The 22,652-nt window shown below is 50.8% G+C and overlaps 9 protein-coding genes across 9 annotated transcripts; 2 read left to right on the plus strand and 7 right to left on the minus strand.

Annotated features, from left to right (window-relative positions):
* Positions 1-1,183: 1,183 nt before the first annotated feature.
* Positions 1,184-2,643, minus strand: N7503_006223 (VHS and GAT domain-containing protein; the record flags this gene model as incomplete). Its single annotated transcript, XM_057065770.1, has 5 exons — positions 1,184-1,888; positions 1,952-2,326; positions 2,385-2,423; positions 2,481-2,557; positions 2,607-2,643. The coding sequence occupies 5 exons, from the start codon at positions 2,641-2,643 to the stop codon at positions 1,184-1,186; spliced, it is 1,233 nt and encodes a 410-aa protein (XP_056921239.1).
* Positions 2,644-3,285: 642 nt separating this feature from the next.
* On the minus strand, positions 3,286-4,002 carry N7503_006224 (putative haloalkanoic acid dehalogenase; the record flags this gene model as incomplete). Its single annotated transcript, XM_057065771.1, has 1 exon — positions 3,286-4,002. The coding sequence occupies one exon, from the start codon at positions 4,000-4,002 to the stop codon at positions 3,286-3,288; it is 717 nt and encodes a 238-aa protein (XP_056921240.1).
* Positions 4,003-4,445: 443 nt separating this feature from the next.
* Positions 4,446-5,495, minus strand: rpl17 (60S ribosomal protein uL22; the record flags this gene model as incomplete). Its single annotated transcript, XM_057065772.1, has 4 exons — positions 4,446-4,595; positions 4,652-4,839; positions 5,101-5,314; positions 5,493-5,495. The coding sequence occupies 4 exons, from the start codon at positions 5,493-5,495 to the stop codon at positions 4,446-4,448; spliced, it is 555 nt and encodes a 184-aa protein (XP_056921241.1).
* A 352-nt stretch (positions 5,496-5,847) lies between these two features.
* On the minus strand, positions 5,848-7,133 carry N7503_006226 (D-mandelate dehydrogenase-like dehydrogenase; the record flags this gene model as incomplete). The annotated part of the gene is made up of 6 exons (XM_057065773.1): positions 5,848-6,057; positions 6,128-6,409; positions 6,464-6,546; positions 6,614-6,845; positions 6,902-7,000; positions 7,047-7,133. 6 exons carry the CDS (start codon positions 7,131-7,133, stop codon positions 5,848-5,850), a joined length of 993 nt encoding a protein of 330 aa, XP_056921242.1.
* Positions 7,134-7,756: 623 nt separating this feature from the next.
* Positions 7,757-9,050, plus strand: N7503_006227 (NAD(P)-dependent alcohol dehydrogenase; the record flags this gene model as incomplete). The annotated part of the gene is made up of 2 exons (XM_057065774.1): positions 7,757-7,813; positions 7,869-9,050. The coding sequence occupies 2 exons, from the start codon at positions 7,757-7,759 to the stop codon at positions 9,048-9,050; spliced, it is 1,239 nt and encodes a 412-aa protein (XP_056921243.1).
* Positions 9,051-9,600: 550 nt separating this feature from the next.
* N7503_006228 (SDR family NAD(P)-dependent oxidoreductase) lies at positions 9,601-10,494 on the minus strand (the record flags this gene model as incomplete). Its single annotated transcript, XM_057065775.1, has 3 exons — positions 9,601-9,872; positions 9,939-10,369; positions 10,436-10,494. 3 exons carry the CDS (start codon positions 10,492-10,494, stop codon positions 9,601-9,603), a joined length of 762 nt encoding a protein of 253 aa, XP_056921244.1.
* Positions 10,495-10,704: 210 nt separating this feature from the next.
* On the minus strand, positions 10,705-13,041 carry N7503_006229 (Zn(II)2Cys6 transcription factor; the record flags this gene model as incomplete). Its single annotated transcript, XM_057065776.1, has 4 exons — positions 10,705-11,185; positions 11,234-11,519; positions 11,570-12,867; positions 12,941-13,041. 4 exons carry the CDS (start codon positions 13,039-13,041, stop codon positions 10,705-10,707), a joined length of 2,166 nt encoding a protein of 721 aa, XP_056921245.1.
* A 1,770-nt stretch (positions 13,042-14,811) lies between these two features.
* Positions 14,812-16,689, plus strand: N7503_006230 (ferric reductase family protein; the record flags this gene model as incomplete). The annotated part of the gene is made up of 1 exon (XM_057065777.1): positions 14,812-16,689. The coding sequence occupies one exon, from the start codon at positions 14,812-14,814 to the stop codon at positions 16,687-16,689; it is 1,878 nt and encodes a 625-aa protein (XP_056921246.1).
* Positions 16,690-17,126: 437 nt separating this feature from the next.
* Positions 17,127-21,857, minus strand: N7503_006231 (pleiotropic drug resistance family ABC transporter; the record flags this gene model as incomplete). The annotated part of the gene is made up of 2 exons (XM_057065778.1): positions 19,956-21,857; positions 17,127-19,901 (listed from the first exon to the last, which is right to left on the minus strand). Exons 1-2 carry the CDS (start codon positions 21,633-21,635, stop codon positions 17,127-17,129), a joined length of 4,455 nt encoding a protein of 1,484 aa, XP_056921247.1. The 5' UTR covers positions 21,636-21,857.
* Between the last annotated feature and the right edge of the window lie 795 nt (positions 21,858-22,652).

Consider the following 22,652-nt stretch of genomic DNA (forward strand, 5'->3'; position numbering starts at 1 on the left):
AGACTGCACGGTCACAGACCGGAGAGAAAGAATGGAAGAAGTAAAAGTCAAAGAATAGACCAGCTTGACGGGCGCCATATTGGGGCCATGCTATGATTTATATAAATTCGCTTCATTTCCCACGATCCCATATCTCGAGTCTGTCAGATTAGAAGCTTAATCAACTGCAAACACCTTGAAAGTACCAAGGAAAGATCTTCCGTGAAAAGCTGTCAATCAACCAGACCTAAAAGACAATATGAAACACTTAAACCCCCTGACGTCCTCCAAGGGATCATACTCCTCCACCGGGGGGCGCGTGGTGAGACCGGCGATATTGCTTAATCCCAGGATCTCGGGGCATTTTCAGACAGTCCAGCCTGCTCTATCGCATGAGTTAGTACCTGCATTCGGGACAAGGCCGACGTCCCTGTTAGGGCTTGCCAAGGCCGATTCCACGCGCCGGACGAGTTTCAGGTTGAAGAGCACCGCACTGCACCGAAACACGAGTCTACGAAATGCCATTTTGTGATTGATGGGAATATTGATCATTCTGATAACGCTGATCCTGACAAAAATTTGGGTCAATTTGGTCATGCCAGAAAAAACTCGGGTAGACGTGGATGATGGGTTGGGCGCTTCCCTTTTTTCAGCCTCGGTCCCTGTCTCCATCAAGTTTGATTAAGGTTGATCCAGGGCCTTGATTGTGGAGTCTGGCTGAAACGTTGCAAGTGATGGGTCTTCCAACACCACTCTCCGGTGACGAAGGCCAAGGGAGCTCAAGAGATGTGACATTCTGGTTCAAGACTCCCGAGGTCAGTCTTGCTGGACAAAAACAAATGACAGTCCTGAGATAAGATTCCATAGCCAACCTTGAAATTTGTTAAATGCAAGTATCCAAGACCTTCCGAAAAACAGTAATCCCTCACTAACTACGAAAGGTATAATGGACTCGACATTCCCATCGGAATTTGGTTACGACAATCATATCTGTGTTCAACTAAAGGACGCGGACAAGAGGTCTTTCACATCCCCATAAATAGCTCGAGGTATCGTGAAAAATGCAGATAGCAAAGAACGAAAGGTGTCTGCGCACGGGAAAAACCAACAAACGCATTCAAAAATAGCAAGATCAAGACCAATGTAACGCTCGGGTAAAGGGTATCAATCATCAAGTACGAATCATCGTAGATCGCACAATCAATCAAGCATGCTCCGAGGATTGAAAATGCACCGCACGCTCACCCTGGCCGGCATTGGGTCGGTTCCGCTCCGCATCAGGGTATTGTGTGGCATTGTTATCGGCGAACGGATTCTCCACCTCAAAGTCCGATGCCTGGTACTCGTACGGCTCATGAGTGTCTCTGACGGTGCCGATGCGGCCTTCGATGGTGGTCGTATTATCCAAGTCAATCAAGGGCGATGCAGGATCTTGACGCGCACCAGATGCCATGATCGGTGAAACGGAGCTAGGGGCATTCGGGCTGGAAAGAGGACTCATCGAGCCTCGGGCCTTACGGGCCTTCAGCATGGCACGTTGCTGATGCGACAGCGCGACGGAGATCTCATCATTGCACTCGATCAGGGTAAGAAGAGTGTCCTCATCAGGAGGGGGGTTGTTCGCGTGGATATAAGATTGAATGAGTCGCGAAGATGTTCGGCAGCGATCAATAAACTCCTTGATGAGTTCGTTCTGGTCAATCTCTGCAGCGGGTGTCGTCTGTACAAATTGCGTGAGAAGCTTGGCGGAATTCCGCGCCTCCTCCACGCGCGCCGCCAGTTCGCCTGGCTCGGGGTACACGGCAGTTGAGGGTGCTTGCATATGAGCACTCGGGTGCGGCGGCGGGATTGGGGCCATCTGGGCATTATACCCCGGATTCGCCGGATTCGCTTGGGGGAACCGATCCGCCTGTGGGAAACCGTGGTGAGCATGCATGTTGGTGAGGGCAGTAGGAAAAATAAACATACTTACAAAGGACCGCTCGCCCTTGGTTTTCTCCTTGGCCCACATCTGAAGGAGCTCCTGGAGATCTTCATCGCCGAGTCGAGTACCCTCGAGGGTGTTCAAGTATTGACGCAGGTAGTGCTGTACATGCCAGTCTCGGCCGTAGCGCAGCAGCTCCTTGATTGTGGTGACAAATTTTGTGTCGAAGTTGCGCGTAAAGGTGTGCCCCGGGTTGTCGGCCAAAATGCGCATAACCATAATCGCATTGTACTGGACGTGGTTCGAGACTCTGGTCGGAGTCTTCAAGTATTTGCGAATGCGGTAGGCCGCTTCCTTAGCGGCGGCGGGACTAGACTCAGCGAGCTCAACAATGCGAGGGAGGTGAACAAATTCATTTCCGTGCTGGGTAAGAATGGTAAGCGATTTGTTTATAGGTGGAAGGGTCGGCGGCGCTACATACCGAGTCCTGCGGGTTGCTGTTGGATTCGCAGAAGGTTTTCTGAGAAGCGCAACGTCAGTTAAGATAATATCAAACCAAGAATCGAGAGATACAAACCAATTCATGAAGAAGAGCAGCTTCCGGTGAGTCATCGTCATGGGTGGTCTCATTGTCGCTCGGAGAAGCTGGAGAGCCTATGGGTAATTAGTGAGGGTTGCGGGGGAATGTGGGGTGCAGACGCACTATCTCGGCGACTCAATTTGTCTAGAAAGCGATTCATTGTAGGAGAGTAAATTTGTAAGGGATAGGGAAGAGGAAGAAAGAGGAAGAAAGAGGAAAAAAGGAAAAAGAAGCTAGTGAAGATGTGGAGGAGAACCGGGGGATGATATGAACTAGTAGCCTCGCGTAGGCAGGGTCCATGCTTGGTCACACTGTCATCCGCGCTTAACTATAGAGGCGTTCATTCTGGGAATCCATGTGGCAAATGATCTTCATTGACTACGTGGAATCCGCGTCAATTCTTTACCTCAGGAAGTTAGTATTTCCGTCCCATGAGTTTTCAACTTTTTTACCCTTTTCCTCGGCTTTGAGGCTCTGATCGCATCTACGATTACCCGGATGTGACCTTAGCCGGCTTGATTTCGGCTACAGTGACGTGGTGGCCATCGCATCAAGAAGAGATTATATTGATTCTACCCTCGCCATGATCCCAGGATATCCTTTGAATTCCTTCATACTTTCTTCAAATGCCTGATGATGTACCCAAGTGTGGCGGAGCAAAATTGGCACCGCCAAGCCTGCTCGGACTCCCACCACGGTAAAGTGGATGCATCTTCCTATGGCTAGATGCGCCATACACTGCATCAAGGACGGCCCCAACTTAAAAATGCCCAGGCAGCAACCTCCCCTTGACAGAAATTGCTCAATCCTCATTCTGCAAGGCATCTGCCATTTCACCCAGCGTGTCAAAGCGCCAATCAAAAATGGGAGCTTCCTCTCCAGTCCCCATCGTGGCACCAGGTCTCTCGATCCACACTGACCGAATTCCCGCCCGAGATGCGGGCTGATGATCATGGAACTGACTTTGTGCCGTCTGCAAGATCTGTGCCGGCTCAACGCCCAAGTCTGCATGTACAGCTTTCTTCATATACGCAAAGTTCCGCGCGTCGGGCTTGTAAGAGCCCACGTGTTCAGCGGTAATAATCAGATCAAAGGGAAACCCCTGTAGACTGCCAGCGTTGGACTGGGCGAAGGAAGCCCGGTCGACATTGGAGAGGACCACGAGCTTGTAGTGCTTCTGTAGGCGGTGCAGGGCCTCCACAGTATCGGGGAAGGCCGGCCAAGAGCCCACTGACTCGCCGAACTGGGTGCTTTCCTCTTCACTAGGAGTAGGTAGTTCTAGTCTATGGGCCAGGAGGGGGTGTATAGTAGAGAGAAGCTGGGAGTATGGTTTGTCTGGGGTAAGGCGCTGCTGTTCGCTTTCGAGCTCATGATAGATGGTCAGTAGATGCTTCCGAGTGAACTCGGTCTGGCTGTGTTGGAGGATCGGCTGGAGTGCGGTGATGATTCCACTTTCCCAGTCGATGAGTGTGCCGTAGACATCGAAGCAGAGAAGACGATAATCTGATAAACGGGACATGATTTGAAGACTGTGAGTGCCAGGAGTACAAGTCGTGGTACGATATAGATCTACATGAACTCGAGCCCCGCACATGTCCCCGCCGATTTATTATCTAGCGGCTCACGTAGGTTGTTCCAGATTGATCATAAAACATAGTGATATTATTTCAGAATGTCCATCATTCTTGATCACCTGAAGGAGAAAGTACAAGATCTATAACATTGCACAGAAGAGAAACCACGTTTGTATCATGATCAGATCAGGCAGTACAGAATACTATGTCGGAGCCGCGCTTTAAACTTTTTATTTGGTTCTCCTCCGTGTTGGTACCATGACCTGAAAAATCTTGTATGATCCGGTATCATTCCGTTCCAACATACAGATGCGCAAGAACTCCGGCCCGTCCACGGCGATCCATTTTCTTTCAATCACCGTTCAACATCCCTTCCCCGGCGATCCGTTTATGCCTCAATGAGAGCCTGGCGGATCTGAGCGCCACGCTGGCGGGAAGACAGGCGAACCTTGTCCTCCTTGGCGGCCTTCTTGACCTCCTCGTTGGCCTCAGTGAGGATCAACTCGATGTGGCAGGGGTTGGTCATGTAGGGGTTGATCTATGTGATATGTTAGCGAGAGGTCAAAGATTGGTGCAAGGAAAGATAAAACGTACACGACCGTGAGCACGGTAAGTGCGGCGGCGGCCCTTGGGAGCCTGGTTAACCTGGATGCGCTGGACAACAAGGTTGCCAGTGTCGAGACCCTTGGTATCGGCGTTGGCCTCAGCGTTCTTGAGGAGGTCGATCAGGAACTCGGCGGACTTGACGGGCCAGCGGGCCTTGGAGACACCGAACTGCTTGCCTGGAGACGAAAACTGTCAGCTGGTTGTTCGATAGCCCAGATCCCACACATTGAATTTTCTTTTTCGAGCGGCAACGGTGTCCCAGAAATCGCACAAAATCTTCCTCTCATAGCAAATAATCCGTCTGCTTGCACAATCGCACATTGTCGTAAGGATTTCGAATATTCCACACTTCCATTTGCCCCAATCGTAACACCCCTTGACACCGTTGCCTCCGAAAGTTCATCCAACATAATAAGAAAATTTCGATCGAAACTCACCCTGAGCGGTGCGACCGGTGGAACCAGCGTAGCGGCGCATGGGGACAGCCATCGACTTCTTGGTGACGTTGTCGAGGTAGGTGAGAGCCTTCTGCAGCTTCATGCCGTTGATGGCCTGAGCAGTCTCACGGGTGTTCTTGAAGGAAACACGGAGGTAAGAGCCGCGAGCGCGGGCGCTCTTAGCGTTCTGGATCTCCTGGGCGGCGTAACGGACCTGTAAAACGAACAGAAGTCGTCAGTAATCATGGTGGTGGTTGAGTTTGTGGTAATGGTTTTTTTCGATATCCAAATGGACTAGGTGCATTCGTCCTTGTATTCGAGATATAAGGGTCGTGAATGGCCTCTAGGAAGTCGTTTGGGGTATATCGAAGGCTGGGGGGTGCAAAACTCACCATCTTGAAGGAGTTGGCGAGGGGAAGTCGATGGTCCTCGGTGTCGGGATGATGTTGTCGCTTTTCGTCTTCGACCGCTAACGCTAGAACTCCAAGTTTGGTGCGGTTTTTTTCGCTCTTGGCGCGCGGGCCCTAAGCGAGCCCTAACACTAGCTTCTTTCGGTAATTAATTAGGTAAGCATCACCCGTCGGGTGCTGAGTCATCATTGTCCCTTCTTCAGCCTCAGGCAAACAGCGTATACTGTGTTTTTACTGGGAGTTGTGAAGCTCAAACCTGAGGCAGTCAAGTCTTGTTATTGCAAGCATCAAATACAATTATCTCTATCTTCAATGTTGAATCTAACTTGCTCCTTATCTATGCCCGCTTTTGTTCTGGTACTTGTGTAATCAACTTTCCCTTCTCCACCGCAGACCGCAGATTGTCGAGCACCAGGATCTCCATCTCCTTTTGTGTCTCATAGGTCATTGTACCAATATGAGGGAGCAGCATGACCCGCGGGTTGTTCACCAGACCGGGCTCAATTGCTGGCTCATTTTCGTATACATCCAGGCCAGCAGACCGAACCTATTCAGCGGAACTCGTTAGTGAAATCCTTCACAGAGGTCAATTTAAATGTTGAATGCAGAGATAATACCTTGCCAGATTCGATCGCAGCGACCAGCGCCTTCTCGTCGATCAAAGCTCCACGCGCAGTGTTGACAATCACTACGCCATCCTTCATTTTCCCAAACTCCTTCGCGCTAATAATATGCCGTGTCGATGCGTTCAGGGCCAAGTTCAAGCTGAGGACGTCGGCATTAGCCAGAAGCTGATCGAACGAAACATATGTCGCTCCACCCTCCAGTTCCGCCGGCAGCTGGGAGCGATTGTGGTATTGGATCTTCATGCCAAAAGCCTTGGCCCGTGCGGCCATTTCCTGTTGATCAATTCAATTAGCCAAGGTAGCAATAACAGGACCTGGTATACCCACGCGACCAATTCCGCCCATGCCCAAAATTCCCAAAACTTTGCCCTGGGGGTCATTGCCCAGAGTCGACTGTCCTTGCCAAGTGCCTATTATTGATATCTAGTTAGACTCTATTTCCGCGTCTCGGTCTCGATCGTAGAAATTATCACTCACCAGCCCGAAGAGCAGCCTGGGGCACATAAGCCTGGCGGAGTGCACCAATCATAAGAAAAATGCCCACATCAGCAGTGGCATTATTCACCGCGACGGGAGTGCTCGAGACGGAAATATTCTTCTGCGAGCAAGTTGCCACATCGAGATTGTCATATCCGGCGCCATTATGGCAGATATACTTGACCGACTGGGGTAGCACGGCGAGCAGCTCGGCATCGAAGTTTCCGGTGTACTATCAAGTATTTAGCTTCGGTCCGGTGATAACACCTGTCATAGTTACATGCGCACCTTATTAGAGGTATTGGATCGGTAAATTGCAGTCACATCATCGTAGTGTCCCGCCTTGCAGTTCTTAATGAACTCCTCTCGAGTGCCGCTGGGGAATTCCTGCGCGAGTTAGCAGGTTCTCCGTGCAATGCGCCATGTAACTAACCTTGAGGGACAGGATCGAGGAGAGACTCTCCCATTCTTTGCGCGCGTGCGTAATAGCCCCAATGAGGAGAGCAGCTTGGGAAGGCATGTTGGAAACTACTATGCGCAATGAGCTCATGCATGTCGCTCGCAGCGCGTCACACACTTACTTTGGATGTATAAGGGGCCCGGTATTGATGATTTCTAGGATAGACAATTAGACAGAGAGATCTGGAAAGGAAAGAAAAAGAAAGACCTCGGACAAAACTACGTATTCGCCAACCCAAACCCCGCGATTCCCGCGAGCTTAAGTGGAGAAATGTGGAAGTTGTATTCCGGCAAATGAACTATAGTACATATACAACTTGGTGATCAGTCACAATACATTTCGCTACCATTGACTATACCTTTATGCCTCTATGACTTTATTACTTCCTATCCCCTTTAGATTTCTTCTCTTTCTTTGATAAATATTGATATTATCGGAAAATGCGGAATCTCGCATAACCCCCACGTCAGGCCATCGGCTATTGGGAATTGCCGATTTCGGCGCAATAACCGACCGGAGTAAATCCGTGGATGTCGAACCAACCGCGTCACATCTTCCCCACTGATGTCGTGGGGGGAAAATGAGGGGACTACTTTTCAGTCGCCGCTTATGAGCTCCTCCATTCAGTTTGTTTTCTTGCTCTTTGATTCTACTCTTTCACACACCCATTGCATACATACACCATGGCAGAAACATCCGCGACTGTACTCGTCCTCCACGGCGCAAAGGACCTCCGTGTGGTAGGCTCCATCAGCTCAAGCTCAGATACGTAGTCCCAACTAATACATAGTCCAGGAGAAACGCAATGTTCCAGCTCCATCCGGCAGCGATATCCAAATCGCCGTTCAAGCAACCGGTCTCTGTGGCTCAGATCTACACTATTACTCCCACGGCCGCAATGGTGACTTCGTCGTCCGCGAGCCAATGTGTCTTGGTCACGAATCCGCCGGCACAATCACAGCCATCGGACCAAATGTAACCACCCACCAAGTCGGCGACCGCGTCGCCATGGAAGTCGGCCTCCCCTGCCGTAAATGCGCCCTCTGCCAACAAGGCCGCTACAACATTTGTCCCTCAATGCAGTTCCGCAGCAGTGCAAAGGTCTTCCCCCACCTCGACGGCACACTGATGGAGCGCACAAACCACCCAGCTGAGATGTGCCATGCTCTCCCTGCAAACGTCACAGATGCAGGTGGTGCCCTCGTGGAACCCCTCGCTGTCTGCTTACATGCTATCCGCCGCTCACGTCCCCCAACAAAGGAGCAAGTCGAGATCGCCCGCTCAACAGGTGAGGCTACCGCAGCTCTCGTTTTCGGTGCAGGTGCAATTGGTCTCCTCCTCGCCTCTGCCCTCGCCGCAAGCGAGAACTTCACCTCTATCGTTGTGGCTGATATCGATGCCTCGCGTCTCGAGATCGCCGCGTCCCTCGGACTGGGCTTGAAGACATCTCTTATCCCCCGCGGTGATCCTGCCAACCCGCCTCCCGCTAAGGATGCCCCGCATGCCGAGCAAACAGCCTGGGCACTCGCGAACGCGCAAAACGTCGCTGCTACCCTCACTGCCGCGGCCGGTACTGAGGGAGGTCTCACTGTGCCCGGATTCAACCGTGTCTACGATTGTACCGGTGTGCCCTCTTGCGTGCAGGCAGGTATCTACGCATCCCAGCCCGGTGGTGTTCTCGTTCAGATTGGCATGGGCAACCCTATTCAAACACTCCCCGTTGGCGCAGCTGCGCTGCGCGAGGTCGATATCATCGGTACATTCCGATACGACGGACACGCCTACCCAGCTGCTATTGCGCTCTTGGCAAGCGGGAAGATGCAGTCGACCGAGGAGAAGGTTGTTACGCACCGGGTCAAGCTTGAGGATGGTGCGAGGGCATTTACACTTGCCGGCAAGGGAGTTGATGAAGCTGGAAACCCGGTTGTCAAGGTTATTATCGAGGGACCGGGTGAGGCTACTAAGGCTAGCTTGTAATTTGCTTCTTCACCTTTTTTTATAGGCGGTTTGTGATGAGATGATGATGTTGATGACTGAAAATACCCCTTTGAGAAAGTAGATGAGGGATTGTAATTCAAAACTGAGACTAGATTGTGGAATGAAGTCGCGCAAATAAAGTGATTTGGAATAAAAGAAAATGAAACACCACAACGAGGTCTTGAGCCCGCAATCTTGCAGGATTGGGAGATCTTCAAGAATTTCAAAGAGTCATAGATTATTACAGAAAGCATTATTGAAAGAAGTAGAAAAGACCACCTTCGGCCTTTTGCCCAGCAGTATAGGCCGGATTTCCCCTCCCCAGCCCAACACTATAACCGATAACTTGCATACTCTAGACCTGCCCAAGGCTTTTGGCAAATGTTCATAAAACCTCATGCTTTGAGTATTGAAGGTTCTAATAGAGAATACATGATATTGATTCTGACATATGAATTTGACTAAGTATAAGGGCCTTTGAGTCTTGGAGATTATGATATTGCTTATTTAACTTGGGTGGAATTTTTATCGGTAGGTATTGAAACGATGCTTATTTCAATCCTCCGGCCAGCAAGAGACTCTGTCCTGTCATGTACCCTGTAGTCACGAGCATCGTAACGACATTAGCCGTCTCTTCCACAGTACCCAGACGGCCTATTGGGATTCCAGCAGCCACCTCTGGGATCGCTGCGGCATTAGGGATCATTCCCGTCTCGCCAATCATAGCGGGAGCGACATCGTTGACACTGATGTTGTGTTCGGCGAGACGAGTAGAGAGGTTCTTCATCATACCAGTGAGACCGCCCTTGGATGCAGCATAATCTGAAAAGGAATAAACATTAGAACAAAGGCTGGGTACTGGCTCGCAGGATCCTTGGAAAGACTCACGACATCCATTAATACCGCCACCAGACGCAGCAATTGAGGACATAAACACGATCCGTCCCCACCGCTGACTCTTCATATGCTCAACAACACCCTTTACAAGAATGAAAGACGCACGCAGATTGATGTTTAACGTGTAATCAAACTCTTCCAGCGTAATATCCCACACGTTGGGGAACCGCTTGCCATACCCCGCATTTGAGATTAGGATATCTGGCCGTTGACCATGCTCAGCATCAATCTGTTGAAACATCGCCTCCATCTGGTCTGCAGATCCAACATCGACCTGGTGGATCGAAATGCGCAGTTTATTCTCTGCATGTTTGGACTGTAGATCTGCGACGATCCCGTTCATCGCGTCTAGATTAGTCGCATAGGTAAGTGCGAGGTGGACTCCACGTCCTGCAAGTTGTTCTGCGCACGCTGCTCCAATACTGAAATTGATTCTTGTTAGTATTTACCACTGTAGATGTATGGTTTTACCACCGAACTAGACTTACCCTCCCGAAGCACCAGTGATTAGCGCCAATCGGCCTCGAATATCGTTGAGCGAAGACATTATGTGTGTGAAACGAGAATATACAGCTGGTTGGAATAGAAAGGAATCGCTGTCTGACCGTGTGATAAGACAATAGTCCGGGCTAAGGAGTAAAGACCGGCCCCGGTTACCCCTCGGCGGAGTCGGGGGAATCTCCGAGAGGAGCTCCGCAGCCCCGCATCAATTGCCGTATCGCGAGCGGCGTTTGACCGAAACGCCACAGCAAATAAACTAAAACAGAAGATTACTGCTCATATCTCCAAGCCAAGTTGACGGCTGCCACGTCTGTGATCGGTCTTGTCCAGACTGGTACGGATCAGGGTTCTGGAAAGCATCCAGTCCCAATAGGCCACCGGATATTTGATCTCCCGAGACATAGTCGCCGACAGCCTCGAGATCGAGCCAGGAGAAATCGTTCGCAGGACTGAAATCCATGTAGGAATGGTCTGCGACTGGATTCGACAGTGCTTGCATTGCAAACTCGGCGCTTTGTGGTGTTTCGGCGGATGCTGCTATAGTTGCTGGCTTGGCTTTCCAGAGAAGTTCGAGGAGACGGGAGTAGCGCGAGCCAATATCATCAGGGCCAGCGCTCGCTTGCTTGAGGACTTCGGTGGTCCTTGCAACTAAGCCCTGGACTTTGGCTTCTTCGGAGGGAAGCATCATTCCGAATGAGCGAGCCTTGTAGAGGAAAACTGCAGAATAGATTCCATACCTAAATGTCGTCAGCAAGCGTCTATTTCAACGGAATTTGTCAGCTCACAGATAGAAGCGAAGGGGCATAAAGTGTAAGTGTCTTTCTGGCTCCACCGAATCCACAAGAATTGTCAAGTAGGCTTTGGCCGCATCGACAGACTCGTAGATAAAACGAGAGTCCTGCATCGAGGCAACATTTTTGAAGGTAGATCTGAGCTGATCCCGATGGGAAGCTCCATCAGTCTTTTTTGAGGCCAAGGACTGCGAGATCGCAGCTTGGAATGCAAAGGCAGTCGTATAAAGTCGTAGGTATTCATATGATAGTTGCAGTGTGGCCCGCATGGCCGGTGAACCTTGTGGAGGTAAGAATCAAAAGATTGACATGATAAGAAGGTGAACTTACAATCCAAAGGTCCCCAGAGTGATTTCCACCTCAAAATAGCAAGACGGAAGTCATCGACATATTTGACGTAATCTCCCATCAACATCATTTGATTGCTCGTGCGCATTCCAGAATATAAGACCTCGTGAACATTACCATAGAGCTGCGTGAGATCCAGTATCGCCTGGAAGATTTTCGAATAATCTTCCTCTCCCTCGCTGGCCGGTTGCAGCGACGGAAAATCTTGGCTTACGAGGCCCGTCATTGGGCCCGGACCTCGCGACCAAAATGCTCTTCCAATGCGCACCGATATCAAACGATCCGAGACATAGCAACTGGCCCATGCTAATCGACGACGAGCCTCGGTCGCCTGATCACCGTATGGATCTCCTCGAAAAGAGGTGCGATCCAGCCCAATAAAGTAGCCCGAGCGCAGAGCCAAGCCAACATGCATCCATGCAGCACGATCCTCCTCTCCACGACCCACACGCTCAATGCGGGATCGAAGGCCGTGAGGCTCCCACTCCGCGAGCAAGAGTAGAGCTTCAATGGCATCCACATCGCAGTCAGCACCAGCAGAAATGCCCGATATCAGTTCGAGCATATATTTTGAGCAGCACTCGTGGATTTCGGGTCGGTCGAGCAGATCTTTCGAAGCGATGGTGACAATAGCTGTCAGAAGATATTTCTCATTAGAGGCAAATTCATCCAGCGCGGAACGTTGGAAGTATTTTCTGGGGACTAGTGGGAGATATGGATGGAAGTTGTCTGCGTAACGAGTAACCAGTTGCCACACCGTTGTGGGGTCTAAAGCCCGAGACTGAACGAGCCGGTAAGCTCTAATCCCGGTACTAGGAGCGTTAAAATCCGACACGATACTATTGCGCAGGCCATTGTGCGCTGAAAAGCTGCCGGACTTTGACCTGGCATGATCGCCGCGTCGCTCTGGAGGCACGCCTGCGCTTTGGGTAGCAATACCTGTCAAACACTGCCAGGCATCTGAAGGGTTGCGAGGGACTGAATCAAGCGAGCCATCATCTTCGACGGCGACCGAAGTAGCTCCTGCGGGTGGGTTTGGTGGGAGAAATACCACCGGTTGAGAATACGATGCAGATGGCGCACGGCGAGCTTCAGAGCTCGAAGGGCTCAGAGTTTCTTCCGAATCTTTACTGGGCGATTGATTGGTCGCAGGGGTAAAGTTTTTAATCTTGTTCTTGCGGATACGTCGTCCCCCGCGATTTGAGCCGCCGAGCACACATTCACGATGTTCCCGGACACAGCGCTGACATGGCGGCTTCCCGGGATTGCCGTTGCTGTCACTATGCGGGATTAGTGGGAACACAGAGCATGCAGATCCCCGAGGCCAGGGGTATAGTTAGGTGGAAGACTTACAGGTCACATCGCGACTTGCGCTGGCGGCAATGTAGACAAGCTCGGGATACGCGCTTGACGGTGTGGTCGGGCGGCTGAGACGCGACCTGCGGGGACTCCATGTCGTTCGGCCGCTAGAGCTTAGGATCAATTAATGTGACATGATAGGGAATTGCGAAGGGACAAAAGCCGACTTCCTCTGTAGACCCACAGGCAGAGCTCGGGGTCATTACTCATCTCTCCGCGTGGTTGACGGGGTTTTTTTTTTGCGGGGAAATCCAAACCATACAACGCCTACAGGTATTTAGGTTACTTTAGACAGCGCTTCTACTTTTTCTTCTTTTATGATATGGACTGTGTAGAGTTGATAGTATAGTCTGTTCCAAGCCTCTTACTCTCGTTTTCTTCCTTGTTTATCATGTAAATGCCTACCAAATGGACATAACTTTAGCCCAGTCAGTTGCCGTCGGTGATTGACTCGGCAACGGGAGCTGCTACATCGAGCATCACAGTATTGTAGGTCACGTTGCTTCTTGCAGTAAGGATGACTAATAGATTGTACTGTCTTGGTGCCTTTATGCCTTGGTGCCTTGAAAAACTGGCCCCGAGTGGGATTTTGTTTCAAGTCCCAACCTTTCTTCCTTATCAATCATATTGAACCCCTTGGCTTGTCGCAGCTGTCAAGGAATCGTGAATCATATGATGATTCGGAGATTACTTAGTGGGCTTATTCCGCCACCAGTATCAACTTCATGGTCCGTGGTTTCCAATTGACAGCTCTGAAACATTCGAACAAAGCCAATGTTTTAAAGGGTCTATGATAGCGCTTTGGCCAAGCTTTTAGCTCCTGTTAGCTCCATTTGAACGGAGCTTGTCGGCAGTACGAAATGACAGGCCCCATCGGCTGGGTCCTGGACCCTCAAGGGCGTTACGCCGGTCGGGGGTTCTGCAAGGTTTTCCTCCAGCTCCGTCCGCAGCCCCGATGGACAAATGAGAGTGCAGGCTTTTAGAGTGCCTGCGTCCCTGAGAAACGCAGATGTACCCCTAGTCATCAGGGGAGCAGCTCCGATTGGTCATGACAAGCTTGCTGGCGCCATGAAGATATGACCTCTGGTCCAAACAGTGGCTGAAGGATAGAGCACTCTCGGACATGGTCATTGATGATGCATTATTTCGGTTCTTTTAATACTGACCCTTTGCCCCTGGAAAGCTTGGTCCTGGTTCGTCTTCGTATCATTTCCTCGTTCGTTGCCGATCGGCTGGTTCCTCGGTTCTGCTTCTATAGATCATTTCTGCCCAGCGTTGATCGCTTAGACTTGTTCATTTCGGACTACGTTTATATACTTCTATCACTACCTTTACTCTCCCATTTTGTCTTGGCAAAGAGGTGTGTTCTCCCCTCTGTCTCCCTTGCTGCATTCCAGGGCCCTGGACGATGCCTTTAGCGCCCAGTGGGCAACTGCAGATCTGTACCAGGGTTATTTGCCCGGTCCATTCATTGAATCATGTTGAATTCCAGAGATTAAATGTTTAGTTGTCGTCATTTCAGCGTTTGTTGACCGGCTGCATCTTTCCTAGGCGTCATTCACTCCCGACAATGAAACTTTGGGCTGCTTTACTACACATTTACAGCTTCAATAACGTCCAATCCTGATCGGCTCTTATTACACACCTCCTCCGTGCCGCTTCACTTGCATTCTTGTCGTCTTCCTCCAACCAGCGTCATCTACATGCCTTTGCCAGTCCAAAGCTGAAGGACTGTTTTCTGCAACCCACCAACCAGATCTGTGATCTGCACTTGTCCTTTTATCTACAATTCATCTCATCTTCAAGCTTGTCTTTTCAACTGACCTAGTCTTCATACAGCCCTTCAGCGAGTCTGGGGCACTTCGATGGCTGTGCCTTTTCCGCATGTTGCCGCACGGGGCTATGGACCAAATATTACATATGTCTTTGAATACTCGAGAGGCCTGAGTGGTGTGAATGTTCCCCTAGATGTGCTTATCGCCCGTGTCATCTACTCCTCGATCACTATATTGGCTGTCGTCATTTTCTGCAGCCGAATCGCGCAAATAAGCCACGCCTACCTTCGATTGACCACCGCTTCTTCGTCTAACCAACGACAACAAACATACTGGAGTCGGGAACAGTCAAGATGGTGGCCATGGATGAAGAAGCAGCTCATATATGCTCCCCTTGGGAGAAAGAGACACAACCGAGAAGTTCAACTTTCATCCGCTATCGGCATGGGCACCTTGCCGTCCCGATTTCAGACCATATTGATCTCCATGTACCTCGCGAGTCAGGTTGTGTATTGTTTGTTCCTCGATTATGGGGCAAATGAAAAGCAAGCGCTGGTAGCAGAGCTTCGTGGACGTTCTGGTACGCTGGCTGTCTTCAACATGGTGCCCCTTTTTCTCCTGGCATCTCGCAATAATCCGTTGATATCCATTCTGCATATCAGCTTCGACACATATAACCTTCTTCACCGATGGCTCGGTCGCATTGTGGCCCTCGAGGCCATCACCCACACTACCGCATGGGCAGTCAACGCCTGCGCTGAGCAGGATTTCACTGACATGCTCGCGCGGTTGAGGGACACTCCCTTCTTCAGCTGGGGATTACTAGGAACATGCGCCATGGGTTGCCTTGCTCTGCACTCCCCTTCTCCCATTCGGCATGCTTTCTACGAGATCTTCCTGCATCTGCATCAGCTCTTTGCGCTACTGGCTTTCATCGGCGTATATCTCCACTTGAAACTAGACTCTCTCCCACAGAAGCCCTGGATTGATGCCGTCGCCGTGATCTGGATCACCGAGCGCAGCATAAGACTTCTCCGTCTTGCTTATCTCAACTTGTCTCCCAAACACGGCAGCACTCGCATGACCGTCGTGGCCCTCCCAGGCGAAGCTTGTCGAGTTACCTTCCACCTCCCGAAGCGCGTGGACATTCAACCCGGCTGCCATGTCTACGCCTACATTCCTTGCGTATCCTGGTGGATGTCTCATCCCTTTTCCATCGCATGGACTGAACCCCGCAGCACGCCTAACGAGAGCCCATACCTGGACGACAACCCATTCAGCAACAATCCACCTCTGACACCCTGCTCCATCGAAAAGCAGGGCTTCGACCTCAATTTCGAACCCCAGGACCACCGTCCCCAGCCTACAGAGGTATCTCTCATAGTCAGTGCTCGGCAAGGCATGACCCGCGCACTCTACAACCTCGCCCGCTCAAAACCAAATCAAACCCTTCACAGCTCCGGCTTTATCGAAGGCCCTTACGGCTCTCATCCCGCCAACGCTTCAAGCTACGGTACCGCAGTCCTCTTCTCAGCTGGCGCAGGAATAACCCATCATCTCCTCTACACCCGCGATCTGCTTATGCGGTCCGCCTCTGAAACAGCAGCAACCCGCCGCATCTACCTTATCTGGTCCGTCCGCTCCACAGACCATTTGGCCTGGGTGAGTAAATGGATGGACCAGATCCTGAAACTTCCCATGCGCCGCGATATCCTCGTCATCAAACTTTTTGTTTCGAAGCCACGGCGCGCGGCAGATATCGTCTCGCCGTCTAAAACGGTGCAGATGTTTTCCGGTCGGTGTAGACCTGACGTTGTGATGGATGAGATCATGCCGAGAAGAGTGGGTGCCACGCTGGTTTCGGTTTGTGGGCCCGGGGCTTTTGCAGATGAAGTGAGAATGGCGGCTAGAGAGAGGATTGGGAACGGGGCTGTGGTTGATTTCGTGGAAGAGGCTTTTACGTGGTAAATTCCCTAGATTAGATCGTTCTCTCATCTTTCTGTCTCTCATTTTCTCTTCTCTGTTTTTAGATTATGTTTATACCTTTAACGATGCATGGACTGTCATCGCATATCATCTTTTTTTACATTTCCGAGATTTGATAAACTTCAAACAAAATCTCTATAGTAATTACGTTGAGGTTACCAGTATGAAAGTACTATGAAAGTATTATGAAGTTGGTAGATGTGTGTAAATGGTTCTAATCTATTCTAGAACTCTTCAGAAAGCCTTCCAATGCAAAACATATGCTTCAATGCAAACATGAGTCGGAGAGGTAATAAATAACTATGTATAGTGAACAATCAATATTGAGTCAAAATTTAGCGAGTCTCGCAGAAAGTCCATAAGGAATAAACAAGGAAAGATTTCGTTGTATCGAAAAGAGAGGAAAGAGTCAATATCAATCAAGCAGAGCTCTTGTTACGGCTGCCCTTGGGAACGCGCGCAAGCCAGTAAATAAAGACGGCCATGCAAATGTTGAAGATAATGTAGATCCACATAAAGCCAAAGTTGCGCCACGCGTCCGAGTAGTAGCTGCCGACCGACGCGAGGAAGGTATCGGTCGAGTCCATGGAGCAGAACGAGCAGTCGGTGGTGGCATTGGGGTTCTGGAGATACCCACCGTAGGAGGACATGTAGTCGGACATGTACTGGTAACAGGTATCACCCGAAGGAGGGTTGAAATTGAGGAATTCGACGGAGCCACAAACAACGTCCGTGCCCGAGACACCAGTGGACAGCATTGCAGAGACGAGGTATGTGAAGGGCGAGACACGGTACATGAAGATCCAGAAGCCCGGCATTTCGGAAGGAGTGGCGAGGACACCACAGAAGACGAGGCAGAGAGAGAAGAACAAGTTGGCGAGGTTACCACCGGTCTCGGCGAGCTCGATACCGGCAATAATCATGTGTGCAAAAGTAGAGGTGAAGAGAAGGAAAGTCCAGATCAGAAGGAACATGAGGGCTCCACGCTCGTGGACGGCACCCGTGGGTTCGGCGTTCTGGTAGAGACCAATGGGGTAGTACCAGCAGACGAAGATGAGCAAAGCAGCGAGGGTGTTCCAGGGGAGCTCGACGAGGATGTTGGAGGCCATGAATGCCTGCCAAGAGTATGTCTTCGAGGGCCGCTCGCGCACCTCGTAGAGGGAGCGCTGGGTGCAGAAGTGAGGCATGATTTGTTGAACCAGGTTACCGAAAATAGTCATCAGCATGAAAATACTGAACATCTGATTCTGGAGACCTTGGAGACTGTTCTGAGCGTGGAAGAAGGAGAAACCAATGTAGAGCGAGGTGAGAACCGATAGAGCACACTTGGAGTAAATATAAACCGGGGTGCGCCAGTACTGACTGAACACACGGACAAGACACTCATAAAGTTGAACACTAAAGGGAGCGGCGAATTCCTTGAAGCTAACGGCATCGTTGGCGGGTTCAGAAGCGGCCTTCGCGGAGAGGGTGCTCTTTAGTTCAGCCAGATGATCGTGCACAGCCTGGCGCTCGGGAGACTCCTTCCATACGGCAGGCCAGTCAATATCAGAGTGGGATCCTGGTGCGGCACCAATGACTTCAAGCATCCATTCGGCGGGGTTGGCATCACTAGGAAGTGGGGGGGCACCATTCTTCTCGAAGTAGTTAGACAGTGTAGAGGACTTCTCGCCGATGTCACCAAAGTAGACGGTTCTACCACCGCGAGCAAGGAAGAGCAAGCGGTCAAAACGTTGGAAGAGCATAGCTGAGGGCTGGTGGATGGTGCAGAGAATAGCTTGTCCGTGCTGGGTCAGGGTGTCAATGAGATCGAGAATAGACCAAGAAGTCTGACTGTCAAGACCAGAGGTGGGCTCGTCCAAGAAGAGAAGCAATTGTGGTTTGGCAGCGAGTTCGACACCAATAGTGAGACGCTTACGCTGTTCGACGTTAAGACCTTCACCAGGGACACCGACGATGGCATCGGCATAAGTTTCCATTCCCAAGAGCTTGATAACCTCCTCAACGTATTCCAGCTTCTCCTGTCGGGAGACCTCGGCGGGTTGACGCAAGATGGCGCTGAATCGGAGAGCCTCACGAACGGTGGTAGTGTATAAGTGCAAGTCTTGCTGCTGAACGTAGCCAGTCTTCCGCTGGAAAGACTGATCACGCTGGCGACCATCGACCAACATCTCACCAGTAACAACACCCATAGTCACACGAGTAGCAAGTACATCCAACAGCGTGGTCTTACCAGCACCAGACACACCCATCAGAGCCGTGCAAGTACCGGGCTTGACCCAACCATCAACGTGGTCCAGAATGCGGCGTTCCTCGCTCTTGATCTTGATGTCGTAGCACACGTCCTGCCATTGGAAAATGGCTGTCTGGCGCTGGATACCAGCACTGACTTCCTGATTGCCCGCTTCGGTCTTCTCGGCCGGACCAACAATCTCGGTGTTTTCAATATCTCCGGTTTCAGTGTGCTTGGGGGTCTGTCCACGACGGAAAAGCAAAACCTCGCCCTTAGACTTGGACTCGGAGATATATTCGGTGCCAATGAGGTAAGTAGCGAGGAAGAAGATCATGAAGGCGAACATGATACCAAGATTTCTCCATTTGTGGCTGTCATAGTACTGGAAGCTTGTGGCGAGGTATTCAGTACCTTGAACGTACTGAGATCCAGCCGTAGCACCGGTAGTGGAGCAAACCTTGTAGGCAAGTGACATGGCGTCGTACTTGCCACCTTGCGGGACCATAGAAGATTCCTCACACAGGAAGGTGCGACCGTGGAACTCGTTGACCATCAAGGACTCGAATCCGTATGCAATGGGATCAAGGTAATTCATCCATCGGGACCATCCAAGCATATCGCGGGTGGGGATTGTGAAACCAGTGTAGATGACCAGACCCAGAATCAGGATGGCGGCAGGGACGAGAGCCTGAGATAGGGTTCGGGAGCTTGCAGCAATGGTACGGAAGATCATAGACATGGTCAGAGTAGTCACGAAGGAGAACAAGAGGAAAAAGAAGAAAGCACCAGGCTCGCGGCGGAGGTTCGTCATGAAGTAAAGGGTCACGTTGAAGGTGATGGCGTTCAGAAGCTTGTACGGCATATCACACAACATAGAAGCAATGGCCTCCGCAAAGGGGTGGTACATGGCATAACGAGCTTGTTTCTCGACAATGGGACGTTGAGCGTAAAGAGTCAAGATCTAGTTGATTTTGGTTAGAAATAACGTTTCTTCGAGCAATAGGGCTTCGCTTACTTCTAGGGCACTAGAGAAAGCATTAAGGAGAACAGCGAAGAAAAGGAGAGCACCGCGAGAGTAAAAGCTAGCGGTAGTGTCCTGGAGGTTGAAGAAGACGGAACCGATAATCAAAGCCATGATAAAGTTACCAATGAGTTGAGACAGAGTCAAACTGGCATCACCCTTTAGACGTTGGAAACCACGAACCATGCAAAGGTTGACCTGCTGAACAACGGACATGGTGTAAGGGGACTTGACATGCTGGTTCTTATCCTGCATGGCCTTGCGACCAGCAATGAACTTCTGCAGGGCCTCTCCACCAAGAGGATAGCTCTGGTCGTACTCTTCAATCTCCTTAATCAAGCTGCGGTACTCCTTGCTGTTCTTCCAGGCGGCAGCGAACTCATCGGGAGTGCGGGGGACAGCGTTTTCGAAGCCAGGGCGCACAATACGTTCGTGGGGGCTCGTGAGCGAAGTCAAGAAGTCGGCGTCAGTCTGACGCTCAGGACACTCGTAACCCATGTTGACAAAGAAATCCTTTGCCTCGTTGGTGCGACCGAAGTAGATCTGTCGGCCCTCGTATAGGACGGTGACCTTGTCGAACACATCGTAGGCACTTTGGGAGGCTTGGTAAATGGCAACAGCACAGGTAGTGCCCGAGTACTTGGTCATCAAGTTCAGAGTCTTACAGAACTCCAGGGCGTTGGCACTGTCAAGACCACGGGTACTGTTATCCCAGCATTGGAGCGGGCTACCACAAAGGGTAGCCTCGGCGATGCTGACACGCTTGCGCTCACCACCAGAAACACCACGGATGAAATCGTTACCAACCTTAGTGTTGATGGTGTGGGACAGACCAAGCATGGCCATGACGACATCACGCATGTGCTCCGCATACTGGTCGCGGGTAACACCCGGCAGACGGTTGCTAGGGGCACGAGCAAGCGCGGCGAATTTCAAGGTGTCACCAACGCAAAGCTGGGGGAAGTGAACATCGGTTTCGGCGGTGTAGATGGCCTCACCGCGGAACTGTTTCTTCATCTGCTTGTCGGAAATACCCTGGTAGTTCATGTGAGATTCCTTGTCCTTGTAGATACCATTCATCTCTCCAGCCAGAGTCTTGAGAAAGGTCGAGCAACCGCTACCAGGACGGCCCAGCACGACGAGCATCTCGCCACTCTTGACCAGACCGTCGAAATCGCGGAGAATTTGGATCTTTTGCTTGCCAGTACCAGTAGCCATACGGGCAAGAGCTCCAATCTGGAAGACAGAGTTGAACACATCCTTCTGGTAATCTGTGGGACTACCGAAACCATGCACACTCAGGTTACGGAAAGAGACACCTGCCTGACGGGCCGGGTAGCGTTCAGGGTCCCGCGAGGTGAGGGCCAACAAATTCTTCATCCAGTTGCGAGCGCGGAAGTTAGGGCTGGCAGGGTTGAGAGTCGAGTCCTCCTTGGTCTCCAGGAATGTGTTCTCACCCTCCGTGATGTGAGTCGACTCACGGGTGAGTTTGCGAGCGAGGCGGGTCACCTCCTCCTCGATTTGTTCCTCATTGGCGACCTCGACCTTCTCCTCCTCCCCCATCATGGTTTCGTCTGTACTGACACTGGCTGCAGGGTCATGGCGGCGAACCTCGCGCGAGGCCGACTGGTCGGCCTCGGGGAGGTTGGGGTTAATCGTCCCCAGGAGTGACATTGTGAGCTTGCTGTGTCACGTCGGGATGTTGAGTTTGATCCCAATGGCTCAGTCGCGAATTGTAAGATTAGGAAATCACCATCAAGTGGCGCGTGGTGCGGCGGGTAAATAGGAAAATATAGTTGTTTTCGGTAAGAGAGCGGATTAGAGTTTGAAATTAAAGGACGGATTAGGAGATTAAGAAGTATGAAGTATGCAAGGGAAAAGAAGGAAAGAAAAAGGGACGTTGAAAAAAAGGTCAGAGCGGATCCCAAATAATAAATAGGGATCGAGAAAAAATAGGTTATTCATGAAAAACCGGGACCGGGAGAATCCAGGCTTTGCCCTCCGGTACACGGGCTTCCCCGGTGATAAGCAAAAGCCGGGGTCCGTGTCATAAAACTTGGAGTCTTTTACATTGGGTGCCTAATCCTCTAATTAGTTGATTCAATTGACTCGTGCAGAATGATCCAGTACCATGATTCAGCTAGTCTTAATTTTGAATCAAAGAAATTGTGTTCCCCTAATGATTATCCATGGTACTTGATAGCCCATAGTGAATAGTATGCGGGAGGTACCCCTGATACGGAAGGCTAATAATACAATGTCCAGCATAAAAACTAGTAAGCAATGGCGTTATTGTGTGCATAATGGGAGATGAAACCTACACGCGAGCTCTGACACGTGCCCCACGTTGATTCTAGAAGCTCAACAAGATACATAATGCAAAAGACTTCATTATCGATAACAGGGAAATAGTGGGCCGGAGGGGCTCCCATCCGACCGGTTCGACCCACATTGAGATTCATCTTGCTCCATCCACTGGCTCGGAAGCAAGAATACCCGTCTATCCGGGATGACTCAGCCCCTTTTTCGTCCGTGAAATGGACGAAAACGGACGAATGTTTGTATACCGTAGAAGGTCATGGAATTGCATTCGATAGTGCATTCCTCTATGTTCAATCGCTCGATGCCGCAACCTCGTAACCTTGTTTGCGGCATCGAGCAAATACTGTGAAGATATCATTTGATGTGCTG

The sequence above is a fragment of the Penicillium pulvis genome (genome assembly GCF_028828015.1).
Source record: "Penicillium pulvis strain IBT 33274 chromosome Unknown contig_3_segment0_segment0, whole genome shotgun sequence".
Classification (NCBI taxonomy): domain Eukaryota; kingdom Fungi; phylum Ascomycota; class Eurotiomycetes; order Eurotiales; family Aspergillaceae; genus Penicillium; species Penicillium pulvis.